The sequence below is a fragment of the Narcine bancroftii genome, chromosome 14 (genome assembly GCF_036971445.1).
Source record: "Narcine bancroftii isolate sNarBan1 chromosome 14, sNarBan1.hap1, whole genome shotgun sequence".
Lineage (NCBI taxonomy): Eukaryota > Metazoa > Chordata > Chondrichthyes > Torpediniformes > Narcinidae > Narcine > Narcine bancroftii.
In genome coordinates, this window is record NC_091482.1 from 33,830,789 (window position 1) to 33,847,447 (window position 16,659).

At 45.0% G+C, this 16,659-nt stretch overlaps 1 protein-coding gene across 7 annotated transcripts in view; it reads right to left on the reverse strand.

Annotated features, from left to right (window-relative positions):
- Nucleotides 1–16,659, reverse strand: part of rasa4 (RAS p21 protein activator 4) — a 288,131-nt gene that overhangs the window by 89,628 nt on the left and 181,844 nt on the right. For all 7 annotated transcript variants that reach the window (XR_011348806.1, XM_069911332.1, XM_069911330.1 and 4 more), the window contains 2 exons: nucleotides 14,817–14,951; nucleotides 11,850–11,941 (listed from right to left, as the gene is read on the reverse strand). Coding sequence is in view for 6 of the 7 variants with exons in the window: in XM_069911332.1 (XP_069767433.1) it covers nucleotides 11,850–11,941; nucleotides 14,817–14,951 (227 nt within the window). In the remaining variant the exon portion in view is untranslated. The remainder of the gene's footprint in view (nucleotides 1–11,849; nucleotides 11,942–14,816; nucleotides 14,952–16,659) is intronic.

Here is a 16,659-nt window from a genome sequence, read left to right on the forward strand (position 1 = left end):
CAACCAGCCAGAATACTCCCCACTGTACACCTGTAGAAGTTTATGAGAATCTTAGGTGACATACCGGATCTCCTCAGACACCTCACAAAGTATAGCAGCTGGCAAGCAGTCTTTGTGATTGCATCAATGTGGAGGCTCCAGGACAGATCCTTGGAGATGTTGACGCCCAGGATCTTGAAGTTCTTGACCATCTCCACTTCTGAGCCCTCGATGAGGACTGGATCGTGTTCCCCTGACTTCCTCCTGATGTTCACAATCATTTCCTTGGTTTTGCTGACATTGAGCACATTGGTGTTGTTACACCATTAAATTAGCTGATCTACCTCCCACCTGCACACTTCCTCATTGCCATTTGTGATTCTGCCAACAACTGTGGTGTCATTGGAATTGTGCCTGGCCACACAGTCATGGGTGTATAATGAGTAGAGCAGTGGGCTAAGTATGCATCCTTGGCAGGGGGAGGGGTGCCTGTGTTGATAATCAGTGAGGAGGAGACGTTGCTTCAAATTCGTACTGACTGTAGTCTTCCAATGAGAAAGTAAAGGATCCAGTTGCAGAGTGGGGTACAGAGGCCTTGAGTTTGTAGTTTCTTGACCAGCACTGAGGAAGTAATGGTGTTGAAGGCCAAGCCGTAGTCGATGAAGAACCATATGTATGAGTTTATGTTTTCGAGGTGATCCAGACCTGAGTGGAGAGCCAGCGATATTGCATCTGCTTATGGAGCGGTTGTGACGATAGACAAATTGCATTGGGTCCAGATCTTTACTTAGTTATGTGTTAAGTTTGGCCATGACCAGCCTCTCAAAGCAATTCATCACAGTAGATGTTAGTGCTACTGTGTGAGTCGATGAGGGAGCTTACTCTACTCTTCTTGGGTACCGGGATGATTGATGCCCCTTTGAAGTAAGGGGGGGATCTTCTGCCTCTAGCAATGATAGGTTGAAAATGTCCATGAACACTCCGGCTAGTTGGTTGGTGCAGATTTTCAGAACACTGCCAGGCATGCTGTCAGGGCCTGACGCCTCGCCTTGTTCACCCTCTTGAATGATGTTCTGACGTCGTCCTCAGAGACAAGAAATCACAAGGTCCTCAGCCTTTTCAGGGATTCTAGTCGGCATCATTTGGCTCTTCTTCTCAAAGTGGTCAGAGAAGGTACAGAAGCCAGAAGTCGAGCACCTCTAGGTTCGAGAACCGTTATTATTATTATTATCAGGCTCTTGGATCTGCCCCATACTACTTGAACCCTAGCCATATATTCGTTGGGTCCATCAAAAGATCTGGTCGCACTATTGAGGTGTCACTTTTATTCCTTGAACTAACTGCAACTGTGAATATTTATATTTGAATCCTTTTATATTTATCATCTCTTTCTTTATCTCAGCACATTGTGGTAACATCATGTATAGTACCGTAGCTGGTGTATTTTACATACCTGATTGGCTGCAACAAGTTGCAATGTTGGTGCCTCAGTACATTGACCTTCTGTAATATGACAATAACATCATTATTCAAGAATTCAATGAGGTTCATGTTTGAAGCACAAGTTGTAAAATGGTCTCAAGTCCAATGGTGAAATATGATTTAAAAAAAAATTAGGACTGCAAAGTACATCTTACTTAGTCGAGCTACCTATATCCAACTTTAACACAGAGACTGAAAGGTTGAACCGTCCCATTCACCCTGAGGCCTGCAAATTTGAGCGGGTTTTAGAATCCATCCCTCCCCATGTAAAGAAATGCCAGTCAGCCTCTGTATCTTTTCGAATGCAGAGCCACAGGGACCAGCTTAACAGATCGTTCAGGTCAGGGGGGGATGGCGGGGAATTTTGGAAGGCAAATGTGGATATTGAGCTCAGACCAAATTAACCCAGAATTGACTAGAAGCAGAATTAAAGGGAAAACGTGACAGTACATTTCATTATAAAATAACTTAAAAAGGCACCATGCAGGTATGACTTAAGAGGTTAAATATATCTCTTTATGAATTATGGGAAAATCCCATCCATGGTCTCTCAGAGCTACACTTTCAAGTCTGTGATCTTGGAGCTGAAGAGAGGTGACTCATCAATGATGACTGTCATTGAGGCCTTGCCAGAGCGTGCATTATCTATGACCCATGTGAATATGTGAGGCACCGGCTAAGACTCAAAGTGTCAAAACATGTCACTGTTGTGTAAAGACTGAGTTTGATTTGGTCAGAGTATAAATAAAATAGTCTATTGTGAGGCAGTCATTCAACTGATGCAATAGCACCGTTATGTTCTGAAATTTAACTTGTTCCTCTCACTCCACTTCACTGTTATCACTTCACTGAATTAAAATGCAAAGCATGTCTGCAGCCAAGTGGGAAAGTAAGAGGGGCTGTGAAAAAAAAACCTTGCACTTTCAGAAGTTAACCAGCAGGCACTGACCTTTTGTGCTCCCTAACTATATTTAAACATCTTCTCTCAGAACCTATCGCTGTGAGTCTCCTGCCTGATTTGCTAATGCATACCTTTAAAAAGCTCTGGTCCCAGGAAGGGACAGGTTAACCCTGGCCATGGCACTTCAGAAAAGAGAGCAAATTCACTAAAACGACAGCATACTTAAAGGTCACATCACAAGGACAAGTAAAATAATAAGGTCTGCAGACACTGTTTTTGGTAGATAATATACAAAAGAGCTAACTTTAAATTTTAAATTAAAAAAATATATATTTAAAATTTAATTTTTCAATTTAGGCTTACAGCACAGTAACAGCCCATGAGTCCATGCTGCCTGGTTTAAACCCAATTACCCTACAAACTGGGTACATTTTGAACAGTGGAAGGAAACCGGAGCCCCCGGGGAAAAACCCACACAGACATGGGGAGAATATACAAACTCCTTACAGACAGCACAAGATTTGAACTCCCCACCCAATCGTTGGCGCTGTAAAGGCGTTGCACTAACCACTACGCCAACTGTGCCTCCAGAGAAACTCAGCAGGTCCCACCGCGTCCTTAGGAGACAAAGATCCACCAGTATAACCAAGGATTTGGGCCTGAGCCCTTTTGCCAAGGTGGGTGCAAAAAGCTGAATAAAGCCACATCATGTTTCATGAATTTCATGAATTAATAGATAGTCTGTTTTAGACAGAGAAAGGATTTAATAGATTTTTGCTAGGGAAGGAACGAATACATCGATATCAATCACGTGATTCATTCAATTGCCAAGACAGACTGATTGGGCACTTGACAAAGCCCACTCTCCCAATGCAAATCAAGAAGAATGATTGACATTGGAAATGCAATGCTTTGTTCATTCTTTGTGTTAAAGCCACATATGGGTACAGGTGTTCCTCGACTTACGATAGGATCATTTTCCGGAAAACCCATCATAAGTCAGAAAAGAATAGTGCACCTACCATTTTTATACTGTATTTGATGGCATACAAGACCCTCTATTTTTCCTAAAAAATTGCTCCAAAAAAGTCCCCAGGTCTGAAAAGCAAAGATGACCTTTTGGAGGTGCTATCTTATGTTTTGCATCGAAATACAAACGCCTGGCCCCCCGGTATCAGGGAGGGAGGGACCTACCGCTGTCCACCCGGTATGGCCGCCAGAGGAAACTCCCCGGGGCCAAGGGCACCATTTGAAGTCCTTCCACCCCGAGCACTGCTGTTCCTAACTCTAACCCCCCCTCACTGACCACCACCGCACCTAATCCTAACCCTAACTCCCCCAAAGCACTGCCGCCCCTAACCCTAAATCACCTCCGAGCACTACCACCACCCCTAGCCCTAACACAACATCGCGAGAGAGTAGTGTACCACATATCACATCAGAATTCGGATTGAACCATTGTAACTTCGAAAAATCGTAAGTCAGAACATCGTAAGTTGGAGAGCACCTGTAGTTAGATTAGTAAAATTTACTTTACATTCAACCAACTATCTGCCCCTTATGAACTTCTTTACTCTTGTCACATCTGTTCCTTTATATTGAGAATTTTCCTTTTCACCATTTCTGATATGTTTTACAGTCAGCTTACAACACAGGCAGAAACTGCCAAAATGTTTGGCCTGGAAGTCAGCCTGAAGAAAACTGAGGTCCTCCATCAGCCAGCTCCCCACCATGACTACCAGCCCCCCCACATCTCCATTGGGCACACAAAACTCAAAACAGTCAACCAGTTTACCTATTTCGTCTGCACCATTTCATCGGATGCAAGGATCAACAACGAGATAGACAACAGACTCGCCAAGGCAAATAGCGCTTTTGGAAGACTACACAAAAGAGTCTGGAAAAACAACCAACTGAAAACCTCACAAAGATTAGCATATACAGAGCCGTTGTCATACCCACACTCCTGTTTGGCTCCGAATCATGGGTCCTCTACTGGCATCACCTACGACTCCTAGAACGCTTCCACCAGGGTGGTCTCCGCTCCATCCTCAACATTCATTGGAGAGACTTCATCTCCAACATCGAAGTACTTGAGATGGCAGAGGCCGACAGCATCAAATCCACGCTGCTGAAGATCCAACTGCGCTAGGTAGGTCACGTCTCCAGAATGGAGGACCATTGCCTTCCCAAGATCGTGTTATATGGCGAGCTCTCCACTGGCCACCGTGACAGAGGTGCACCAAAGAAGAGGTACAAGGACTGCCTAAAGAAATCTCTTGGTGCCTGCCACATTGACCATCGCCAGTGGGCTGATATCGCCTCAAACCGTGCACCTTGGCACCTCACAGTTTGGCGGGCAGCAACCTCCTTTAAAGAAGACCGCAGAGCCCACCTCACTGACAAAAGACAAAGGAGGAAAAACCCAACACCCAACCCCAACCAACCAATTTTCCCTTGCAACCGTAGAAACCGTGTCTGCCTGTCCCGCATCGGACTTGTCAGTCACAAATGAGCCTGCAGCTGACGTGGACATTACCCCTCCATAAATCTTCGTCCGTGAAGCCAAGCCAAAGAAAAAACAACACAGGCAGTAATTAATGCAAATGGGCACATTTAAAGAGAATCCATTTGCCAGATTTCCCTTTATTAGAGTCTGGAAACAGGCCCTTCGCCCATCTTGCCCATGCTGACCAAAATGTCCCATCCAACATTAGCACCAATTTTTTGCCTTTGGCCCATATCTTATCCATGTATTTGTCCATTTTTTCCTTAAACATTTCAATAGCACCTCTCTCAATCCCCTGTTCCATACACTCACCACTCTCGGTGTAAAAAAAAGTTACTTCCCAGATTCCTATTCAATCTCTCTCCCCTCACCTTAAACCTGCATTCTCCAGTTTCCAGCTCCCCTACTCTGGGCGAAAGGCTCTCTGCATTCAGCCCATCTATTCTTCTCATGGTTTTGTATACCAAGGTCATAAAGTAAGTTCCAGACAATGTGACCTGCACTTGACAAAGCCACTCTCCCAACCCAAACCAAGGTTCGGAAATGGAACACTTCAGTCATTCAATCTCTGTGTTAAAGATGGATATGGATAAGTTAGATTAAGTCAAATTTACTTTACGTAGAGCCAACGGTTGAGAAACCAATCATTCTGCCTAGATGATTTCTGCTTCTGTCTCTGCTCCTTGCCCACGTTGCTCCCCCCTCATTTTCTTCACAAGGAATGCTCAACAGCGGCTACACTTGGTGAGGTGTTTGAGGAGATTCGATATGTCACAGAAGACTTTAAAAAACATCTACGGGTGTACTGCAGAGAGCATTCTGGCTGGTTACATCACTGCCTGGTATGGAGGTGTCAACTCTCAGGACAAGAAAAAACCACAGAGGGTTGTTAACTCAGCCTGCGACATCACAGGGACCACTCCATCGAGGACATCTACGAGGTCTTAAAAAAGCAGTCTCTTTCCTCAAAGACCCCCCACCACCCAGGCCACGCCCTCTCCACTCTGCTACCATCAGGGAAAAGGTACAGGAGCCTAAAGATGAGCACTCAGAGGCACAAGGACAGCTTTATCCCCGCTGCCACTGGATTCTTAAATGTTCAATGAACCAAAGACACTGCTTGACTTTGACTTTTTCTCCAGTATTTTCATTTATTTCGTAAGGTGGTGTATGTGAATGTCTACCATAAAACAACGAATTTTATGTCTTGTTCATGACAATAAATCCTGATTCTGATTCATTAGAGTGATAAAGAAAGGGCTGAAATTGTCCATGTGGGTCCAGAAAAGGAAGGAATGTTCCTCCAGACCTCAGAAGAACAAACAATATGAATTTCGCTGCCCTCAATATTCTGCACCACCTGAGCTTCTTTGCCCTGCATTCTTCAACACCTGCCAAATCCGGGAATCTAAGCAAATTGCATTCATGCTAACATGGCTCACCGTTAGGAAGTGGGACACTTGCTTGCTCTGGTGGGCAGCTACTTCACCATGAAAGGAAGCATGACAATTCCAATCCTTGGCTTGAGTTTCTACCCAATGATTTTCCTTTAAGGAAGGTCGGGAAAATCTCCATCGCAGTGTCTTGTGCTGATTTGACCTCTTCCTTCCCACCTCAGCCTCTCTTCCACAACAATAAGATTCCAGTATCAATCCTGCTGGCCCAGGGTTTGCTGCAATACCTTGGGTTTCAGTGTTCGATCCACTCTGAGAACATTAGTTTGGAATCTTCTACTACAAGAACATGCCTCGACAATGTGTCTGGCTTCAGGTGGCCCATGAAAATCTGCGTCTTGTGACAGTTTATGTTATACTTTATATTGTTTATAGATAAGTTGCAAAGGAGGTAAATTGTGTGGGGTTTTTAGTTAGGTTACACACAGATACATGAAGTGCATTTAAAATGCAAGAGCTTGGCCAAGTCCAGGATCCGAGTGCCTTTGCAAAAATTTTGAAGAATGCCAAAGGAGATTTCACAAGTGGGTGTTAATTTGACACGCTGTGGAGTAATAGATTATTGTTTTGGAAAGCAACAGATGAACAAACTCAGAAGTTTGGGGTCCGGTGCCACAGTCTGAGTGCAGTTGGCTGTTCTAAGAGGGTCATGTGGTTTTCTCTGAGAGAGAGAGAGAGAGAGAGAGAGAGAGAGAGAGAGAGAGAAAGTTCAGTTCTACAGTTCAGCAGCAGCAACTGGGACTGGAACAGGACAAGCTGGCAAACTTGTGGAAAACCCCATTTTGAAGACGGGTTGTGAGTTCTTAGTTCAGCCTGGTCAAAGCCCTTGTGGTCCATACAAAAGAAGAGGACTGGCTGGAGAATGTTTCCCTTGAAATAAGGGAAACATAAAAGGTACTCTGGGGTGACCTGAAAGAAAAAGGTTATCATCTAGAAAACCCTGATGGGGCAAGATTCTTTGGCAAGATACTGAAATGGCTGATCAGTAGGAATCAGTTGAGGGTGTCCAACGAGCAACAAATCTCTCTCTGAAAACCGACAAGAACCTTTCCTGAATGGTAACCATTTACCTTCCAAGCACCAAAGCCTTGTGAACTTCATAAATGTTAAATTCTGTGCACAGTATAAGAGTTGCCTACAACCAGTGAACTTGGAGGAGTGAGAAGTGAGATTGGACCGTGAATCAAAGAACTTTTCTGAACTTACACACACATTACATACACCTGCACTTAGAATTAGAAGGGGGTTAAGTTAATAGTAATAAGTTAAAGCTCGGTAGAGTGAGGCAGGCGGAGGCCCCGGTCCGGGCAGAAGCGAGGGGGAGGCGGTGGCTCCGGCCTCGACAGAGCGAAGCAGGCGAAAGCCCCGGTCCAGGCAGAAAGAAGGAGGCGGCGGCCCCGGTCCGGGCACAGGGAAAGCAGCGGCGGCCCCGGCCCCGGTACGGGCAGTATGGTCCGACCTAGGAGGGGAGGCAGGCCCCTCCAGTCCGGGTAAGAAACCTGCATAGGAGAAGGCCACTCCGATATAAAACCTACAACCCAAGGACCTCGCTGCCATGTCCCAGCTTGCTTGGCCATGGCACACGAACCAGGGGTGTAAAGGGTGGGGCCAGTACTGCGCACACTGCACTCCTCCTAAAAGCTCCTTTGCGCAGGCCCGACGACATGTCCACGTCTTCCCCCTCCACGTCCTCCCCCTCAAAAGATACTCACAAACTCAAGCTAGCATGCTGGAACATCAGAACCATGCTAGACAAGGCTGACAGCCACCGACCTGAACGTCGGTCTGCCCTCATCGCATATGAACTCCTCAGACTTGACATCGACATAGCCGCTCTCAGTGAAGTCCGCCTTGCAGATGTAGGCAGCCTCCAAGAACGCGGCGCGGGCTACACACTCTACTGGTCTGGCAAGCCTATGGATGAATGACGCCTATCTGGTGTAGGCTTCATGGTCAAGAACTCCATTGACTCCAAACTCGAAAACCTCCCGACAGGCCACTCGGACCGGATCATGTCCATGCGACTCCCCCTTCAAAACAAGCGTCGCATCACCCTCATCAGTGTCTATGCTCCAACCCTCCAGGTGGAACAAGCAGAAAAGGACAACTTCTACAATGATCTGCGCAACCTCATTCAACGCACCCCTACAGCCGACAAGGTTGTCATCCTTGGCGACTTCAACGCTCGCGTCGGCAAAGACTCAGAAACCTGGCCAGAATTCTGGGCAAGCATGGTGTCGGAAAGTGCAACGACAACGGGCGCCTCCTGTTGGAGCTCTGCACAGAACAGAAGCTTGTCATTACAAACACCCTTTTTCAGCAGAAGGACAGCCTGAAGACTACCTGGATGCATCCCCGATCCAAACACTGGCACCTCCTGGACTACGTCCTGGTGTAAGAAAGAGATAAACGAGATGTGCTCCACACCAGGGTCATGCCCAGCGCGAAATGCCACACTGACCATCGGCTGGTTCGCTGCAAGCTCACCCTTCACTTCAAGCCAAAGTCCAAGAACAGTAAAGCCCCCAAAAAGAGGTTCAATGTTGGAAACTTGCAGTCAGACGAAGTGAGAGGAAACTTCCAGGCAAACCTCAAGGCAAAGCTCGAGAATGCAATCTACCTCACGGACTCGTCCCCTGAAACCCTCTGGGATCAGCTGAAGACTACCATACTGCAATCCACTGAAGAGGCACTGGGCTTCTCCTCCAGGAAAAACAATGACTGGTTCGACGAAAACAACCAGGAAATCCAGGAGCTGCTGGCAAAGAAGTGAGCTGCCCACCAGGCTCACCTTGAAAAGCTGTCCTGGCCAGAGAAGAAACGAGCCTTCCGTCACGCATGCAGCCATCTTCAACGCAAACTCCGGGAGATCCAAAATGAGTGGTGGACTAGCCTCGCCAAACGAACCCAGCTCAGCGCGGACATTGGCGACTTCAGGGGTTTTTACAAGGCTCTAAAGGCTGTGTACGGCCCCTCACCCCAAGTCCAAAGCCCGCTGCGCAGCTCAGATGGCAAAGTCCTCCTCAACGACAAGATCTCCATCCTCAACCGATGGTCAGAACACTTCCAATCTCTTTTCAGTGCCAACCGCTCAGTCCAAGAATCCGCCCTGCTCCAGCTCCCTCAACAGCCCTTAAGACTAGAGCTGGATGAGGTCCTCACACGGGAAGAGATATATAAGGCAATTGAACAACTGAAAAGTGGCAAAGCAGCAGGTATGGATGGAATCCCCTCCAGAGGTCTGGAAGGCTGGCGGCAAAACTCTGCATGCCAAACTGCATGAGTTTTTCAAGCTCTGCTGGGACCAAGGAAAGCTGCCTCAGGACCTTTGTGATGCCATCATCATTACCCTGTACAAAAACAAAGGCGAGAAATCAGACTGCACAAACTACAGGGGAATCACGCTTCTCTCCATTGCAGGCAAAATCTTCGCTAGGATTCTCCTAAATAGAATAATACCTAGTGTCGCTGAGAATGTTCTCCCAGAATCACAGTGTGGCTTTCGCGCAAACAGAGGAACTACTGACATGGTCTTTGCCCTCAGACAGCTCCAAGAAAAGTGCAGAGAACAAAACAAAGGACTCTACATCACCTTTGTTGACCTCACCAAAGCCTTCGACACCGTGAGCAGGAAAGGGCTTTGGCAAATACTAGAGTGCCTCGGATGCCCCCCAAGTTCCTCAACATGGTTATTTAACTGCACGAAAACCAACAAGGTCGGGTCAGATACAGCAATGAGCTCTCCGAACCCTTCTCCATTTACAACGGCATGAAGCAAGGCTGCGTCCTTGCACCAATCCTCTTTACTATCTTCTTCAGCATGATGCTGAAACAAGCCATGAAAGACCTCAACAATGAAGACGCTGTTTACATCCGGTACCGCACGGATGGCAGCCTCTTCAATCTGAGGTGCCTGCAAGCTCACGCCAAGACACAAGAGCAACTTGTCCGTGAACTACTCTTTGCAGACGATGCCACTTTAGTTGCCCATTCAGAGCCAGCTCTCCAGCACATGACGTCCTGTTTTGCGGACTCTGCCAAAATGTTTGGCCTGGAAGTCAGCCTGAAGAAAACTGAGGTCCTCCATCAGCCAGCTCCCCACCATGACCACCAGCACCCCACCCCCCCACATCTCCATCGGGCACACAAAACTCAAAACGGTCAACCAGTTTACCTATCTCAGCTGCACCATTTCATCGGATGCAAGGATCGACAATGAGATAGACAACAGACTCGCCAAGGCAAATAGCGCCTTTGGAAGACTACACAAAAGAGTCTGGAAAAACAACCAACTGAAAAACCTCACAAAGATTAGTGTATACAGAGCCGTTGTCATACCCACACTCCTGTTCGGCTCTGAATCATGGGTCCTCTACCGGCATCACCTACGGCTCCTAGAGCTTCCACCAGCATTGTCTCCGCTCCATCCTCAACATTTATTGGAGCGACTTCATCCCTAACATCGAAGTACTCGAGATGGCAGAGGCTGAAGATCAAACTGCGCTGGGTAGGTCACGTCTCCAGAATGGAGGACCATCGCCTTCCCAAGATCGTGTTATATGGCGAGCTCTCTACTGGCCACCGTGACAAAGGTGCATCAAAGAAGAGGTACAAGGACTGCCTAAAGAAATCTCTTGGTGCCTGCCACATTGACCATCGCCAGTGGGCTGATATCGCCTCAAACCGTGCATCTTGGCGCCTCACAGTTCGGCAGGCAGCAACCTCCTTTGAAGAAGACGGCAGAGCCCACCTCACTGACAAAAGACAAAGGAGGAAAAACCCAACACCCAACCCCAACCAACCAATTTTCCCTTGCAAACGCTGCAACCGTGTCTGCCTGTCCCGCATCAGACTTGTCAGCCACAAATGAGCCTGCAGCTGACGTGGACATTACCCCTCCATAAATCTTCGTCCGCGAAGCCAAGCCAAAGAAGAAGAAAAAGAATAAGTTAAAATTTGATCCTGTTTTCATGTTTAAAGATAATTAAAAGCAACTTTTGTTTAAATAACCAATTGTCGGTGAATATCCATTGCTGTTGTGTTTTGGGGTCCTCTGGGCTCCTAACAGTCTTCCCTGGATTTACTGGCTCCTCACAATAGGCCAGCTTTTTTATATAAGAGAACTGTCTTACCCCCTGTGAGTTCAATTTCTATTCCAGAGTCTCATACACACACAATCTAGGCTCACGCTCCAGTGCAGTTACTGAGTGAGTGCCGTAGTCTCAGAGGTACCATCTCTCGGATCAGATGCTGAACCTCTGAAGGGAGTAGAAAGGACTTGAATAAAAACAGTGGAACTTTTTCAGGAACCCTGGCAGATATTAACATCCTAATTTACTGAAGTAGATCATATTATCATTGCTTGACCCTCACTGTGGGATTGTGTTGTGCATTGATTCTGAGATACCGGAGAGGACATTTAATGCCTCCATGGACTGTAGAACGCTTGTGATGTCAACAACAGGTGTGGAAATAACCTCATCCTACTCTGCATTAAAGGGAACATTCAGAAGGGAAGACTTACTCAGTTTCACTCCTTTGTGCCTTATCAGGAAGCAGCAGGAACCAGCCTTCCTTCTGCTGGATCACCTGGAGCTTGGTAATGTTGAACGCCACCTGGAGAACAGACAAAACAAGACTGGGAAGCTTCAGTCACGTCCACTAACCACAAAGCAATGGTCATTTGGATCAGGGATGCCGAGAACACGTGGGTCAGCCAGGGCCTGTTGAAGGGATGACTCCCATGTTCACAGTGTGGTGCATGGTAGAAGAGGCCCTTGCTCACTTTGCCATTGTGAAGGTTGAAAAGAAAGTGGGTTGGGGAAAGGTCATGCGGAAAGGAAGTCTGGGGGTGGGGATGGGAGGATCTGTTTGGTGAGTGGGCAAGGGTGGATCAGTAACAATAAAAACCCAAAGCACCATCTGGAGGCACATGGATTCTCAGTCACTTTGGCTCAGGTAGGTTCAGGCCCCTAAACTCACTCTGATGATAGTCTCAACCCTCAAGCGAAGCGCTCTCTTCGGGTATGGTGGCGCTTTATGCACATTGAATGGTGTTTGATGTCACTGCCCACTCCTCGGTGGTTCTGCATCACATGAATGAGGGTAATGTTAATTACATTGGCCTTTGATTCTCCACTCTAATCTGAAAACAGCTTTCAACCTCTAAAACTTTGTCTCCTGGTTTAGTCCATTGAGAATCCCCAAAATTGTCAGAATCTTGGAAAACCTCAGTTGCTTTGCTGATGTTTTAAAAGGAAATATTATGACCAAATTCATTCTTTGTGGCCATTTATAATATTTCAAGTTCATGCCAGAGTGGTCGATCCTAACTCCCTGAGGAACCTATCCCCAAAGGAAAAATAGGAATGTAAGAGAAGCCAGCTTGAGAATCAACTCCCACAATCCAAGAATAATAGGAAGGGTACACTCTAACATTATGGTTACATCACCACTTGTGATCCAGACACCATGAGCAATGATCCGGACACCACGACCAATCATCCAAACGCCACGACCAATCATCCAGACACCACAACCAATTATCCAGACACCACAATCCACAATGATCCGGACCCCACGACCAATGATCCAGAAACAAGAGTTTAAATTTCAGCTTGAAGGTGGAGCAATTTAACTTCCATTACGTGCAGTAAAAAGTAGACACGATGTCCATGAAGTTACAGGAGTGCTGTAAAAACTTATCATGTTCACAATTGGGCTAGGACCAGGTGGATGTGGCTGGTAGTTTCCTGATCAACCATCAGAAATGAGCAGTTTGTCCCAGACTGATGGAGTGAAGGTAAATACAAATGTCCATTTTTCTCGCTCATTTCAATGCATATTCAGACGGGGGTTAAAGACCAACTTTCGGCCAGAGTAAATTGGAACCAATCGAAAGTGTATATTGAATATGAAACATAGATCAGAAACTACTTATTGAGAATAAGAGTACATATTTTTAGAAATCTAATCACTGGATTATATTTCTGAACTTGGTTTAGACGCTTTTGATTATAGTGCAGACCACAGTCACACCACGTTATACCCTATTCTTTATATAAACTCTTAGAACCATGGAACTATAGAACACTACAGGATAGAAACAAGCCCTCAGACATCGTAAGTTCTGCCAATCACTTCATTGGTTTTATCCAAACTATGTTTATGAGCATCTGATAATATTTAATTTCAGTGTCAGTTAAGTGTTGAGGGCGGAATTCATTCATTTATTAATCTGCTTCAGTCACACATGAGTGTGATGGTGCATCTCTCTCATTGGTTTCGTACTTCCAGTCTTGCTTTATGCTGATCTTTTGCATGAAGTATTTTCCAATCTATGTTTCATCTTAAAAACTTAATTTCCAATTGGTTGCACTTGACTCTGGCTGAAAATTAGTATTTGATCCTGTCTGAATGTGCATTGAAATGAGCGAGGCCAAGAGAACATAGACCAGGGGCTCTCAAACTTTTTCTTTCCACTCACATCCCACTTTAAGTATTCCCTATGCTATCGGTGCTCTGTGATTAGTAAGGGATTGCTTAAGGTGGTACGTGGATGGAAAGAAAACGTTTGAAAACCACTGATTTAATCATATCTAATTGACTCGTTATGTGCACGGTTTCATAACTCCAAAGGAAATGGGCCAATGACAATTTTTCTCAAGCAAAATATTTCAGTAACAATTAGGTTGAGAGCAGTGATTCTTAACCTTCCCTTCCCACCCACATACCAGGAATAGGGATTGCTTAAGGTAGAATGTGAGTGGAAAGAAAAAGGTTGAGAACCAGTGACATAGAACAATACAGCACAGTACAGGTCCTTCAGCCCATGATATTGTGCTGATCTGTATACACCTACCAGCTTGTATTTGTGTCCTTAAAGTGAGAGGGAGAAGTGAAGGTTTCAATATGTAACCACTGCTGGATATCCCTATTCAGATGCTGTTTAGGCAATTGGTTACACTTCTCTGGTCTGGAAACACTTGGATATAATCATTAATGGGTTGTTTGAATGAAAACTTGTATGATCTCATAATTCTTTGGATTTGTCCTCAAGGTTTATGCTGACACACAGTCTCGAGAGGTAGACTGTCATTTATAATTGCAGGACCAATCTTCCAGCCTGAAATTCCCATGAGGAATGCACATGTGGAATGCAGCAGCATTAATCTCATCTTAAAGAGCAAAATTTCTCTTTTGGAGACCCCTGACTTTCAATGATTACATCTTCTCACAGACCCCCAGCTCAATCCAAGGTAGCCAACATCCCAAAGTCTGGTCTGCTCTCCCGAGATTCAGTCCCAGCCCCAGGCACACTTGGGTTCTCTTCACTGGCACAGCAACTAAGCTAAAGGCTTTCCCTTTGGCAAGACTTATGGAGTAGTACCAAGGCCCTTCACAGTCATGGATCAAAGGCCCAATGTGCATGCACCAACCAAATTCTACTCCAAATACACCATCAGAAGCTGAAGCTGAAGCATTTACCTACCTTTCCCAGGAAGTCATTTTTACTGACCAGGTCCCAGTCCCACACCTCCACATATAACGTGTTCTCTGTCACAGCTTCATCCAGCGTGAAGTCGAAGACCTCATTCCAACGGGGGTAACAGGACTTTTTCACCACCTACATAAAGAAAACTCAGATTCAGCGGATTTCATTATTGCTAATGTTGGCGTATAAGATGGAATTTCATCCTTTTAAAAATGTCACCCCAAACCAGGGGTCGTCTCCTAGGCTAATTATAAAATCCGAACCTTAATACCCTGTGGTTTAGTGTGTCCCCCATGGCAATGGAGAACAGCCTAAAACACTTGTATAGCTACTACGGTCCTCCCCAGTAAATATTTTTCGACTGAAACTTCCATTTGGGAAGCTGGATGTTCCATTTGAAACTTCCATTTGGGAAGATGGAAGCACACTCAGTAATGTTACAGGTAGACCCCGACTTCAGTTCCAGGACTTGCATTGTAAAGTGAAATTGGGTGAAAAAGCACATGATTTGCAGAAAAAACGCAAGATTTAGCAAAAGGAAATGTGAGATTTCACCAAATAAGCGCAAGATTTCGTCAAAAAATGTGAGATTTGCTGAAAAAGTACAAGATTTGCCAAAAGAAATGTGAGAGCAGAGCCTTTGTAACTTTGAAATTTCATATGTCGGGCCATCATAAGTGGGGGTTCATCTGCAAATTAAAGCAATAAAAACGTATTATTGTCTAACATTCCTTAAAATAACAGCATAACAAATGGAGCCAACAGCTGATGAACAGTAAACAATCAGGGTCCTGCAGTGTCCATAATGTCTACATTTCTAATATATTACAGTATAATATTATACATAAGTAAATCAGTAAATCAATTTCAAGTAAATGGTAAAATTATATTTTACACCATGTTTTTTCCTGCACAAGAACCAATGCCTAAGTGATGTCAACAGTGTTTATGTTACACCAGCTGGGAATATTTCATGTAAATTATGGTCGGTAATTGATGGTATTTTGCCACGACTGGAAATAAATTGGCTAAATTTTAAACAACCCAAGACTGTGTTGCTCAGTAGTGTGCTTAACAGCACCGCTCCATTGGTCTGTGAGATGGTTGGTAAAGGAGGACTCAGGTCTCAGCGGTAAGTACCAGATTTCCGGGTAGTCTGATACTTCGATTTCAGCTCAAAACCTACATTTTAAATTCTGGGGTTGTCTTACACACCAAGTCACCTTATACGCCAACATATATGGTCAATTTGAATGGTATCCATGAATTCAGTGGTCTATGGCTAACTAAAAGTACTGAAAAGGCTGCAAGTGGACAGCAAGATCAAAAGTAGCTGAAGAGTGACCTGAAACATTAACTTTGTTTTTGTTTCTGTCGACAGATGCTGCTGGATCTGCTGAGTATTTTAGACAATTTGTTTTTATTTCTGACTTCCAGCATCTGCAGGACATTTGGTAAAATGGTCGGAAGCAATAAGTCATGACAATTAGGCTGGTACTTACCATGGTCAAATATTTAAATGTTCATCTTTGTGGAGCTACAAACCTAATTTGTATGTGCATCAGGTGGAAAAACATAATTGCAAATCTATTCAGCAAGATTCCCTGAAGGCTTGCCAAGTTTATTCTTCCCGGAACTGAAGATTCATTTCATCAAGTCTTCTTTGAGGTTCTTCCACAAATAATATAATTGGGACATTGGAAGAAAGGGTATTTTACCCACTTTCTTTTCCAAATATTTTTATTGAATTTTAAGTACATAAACAGATATATATATATATAATATTCAGAAAGTTTGTAAAATACACAACAGAGATGTCAAATATAAAGAAATTAACAGT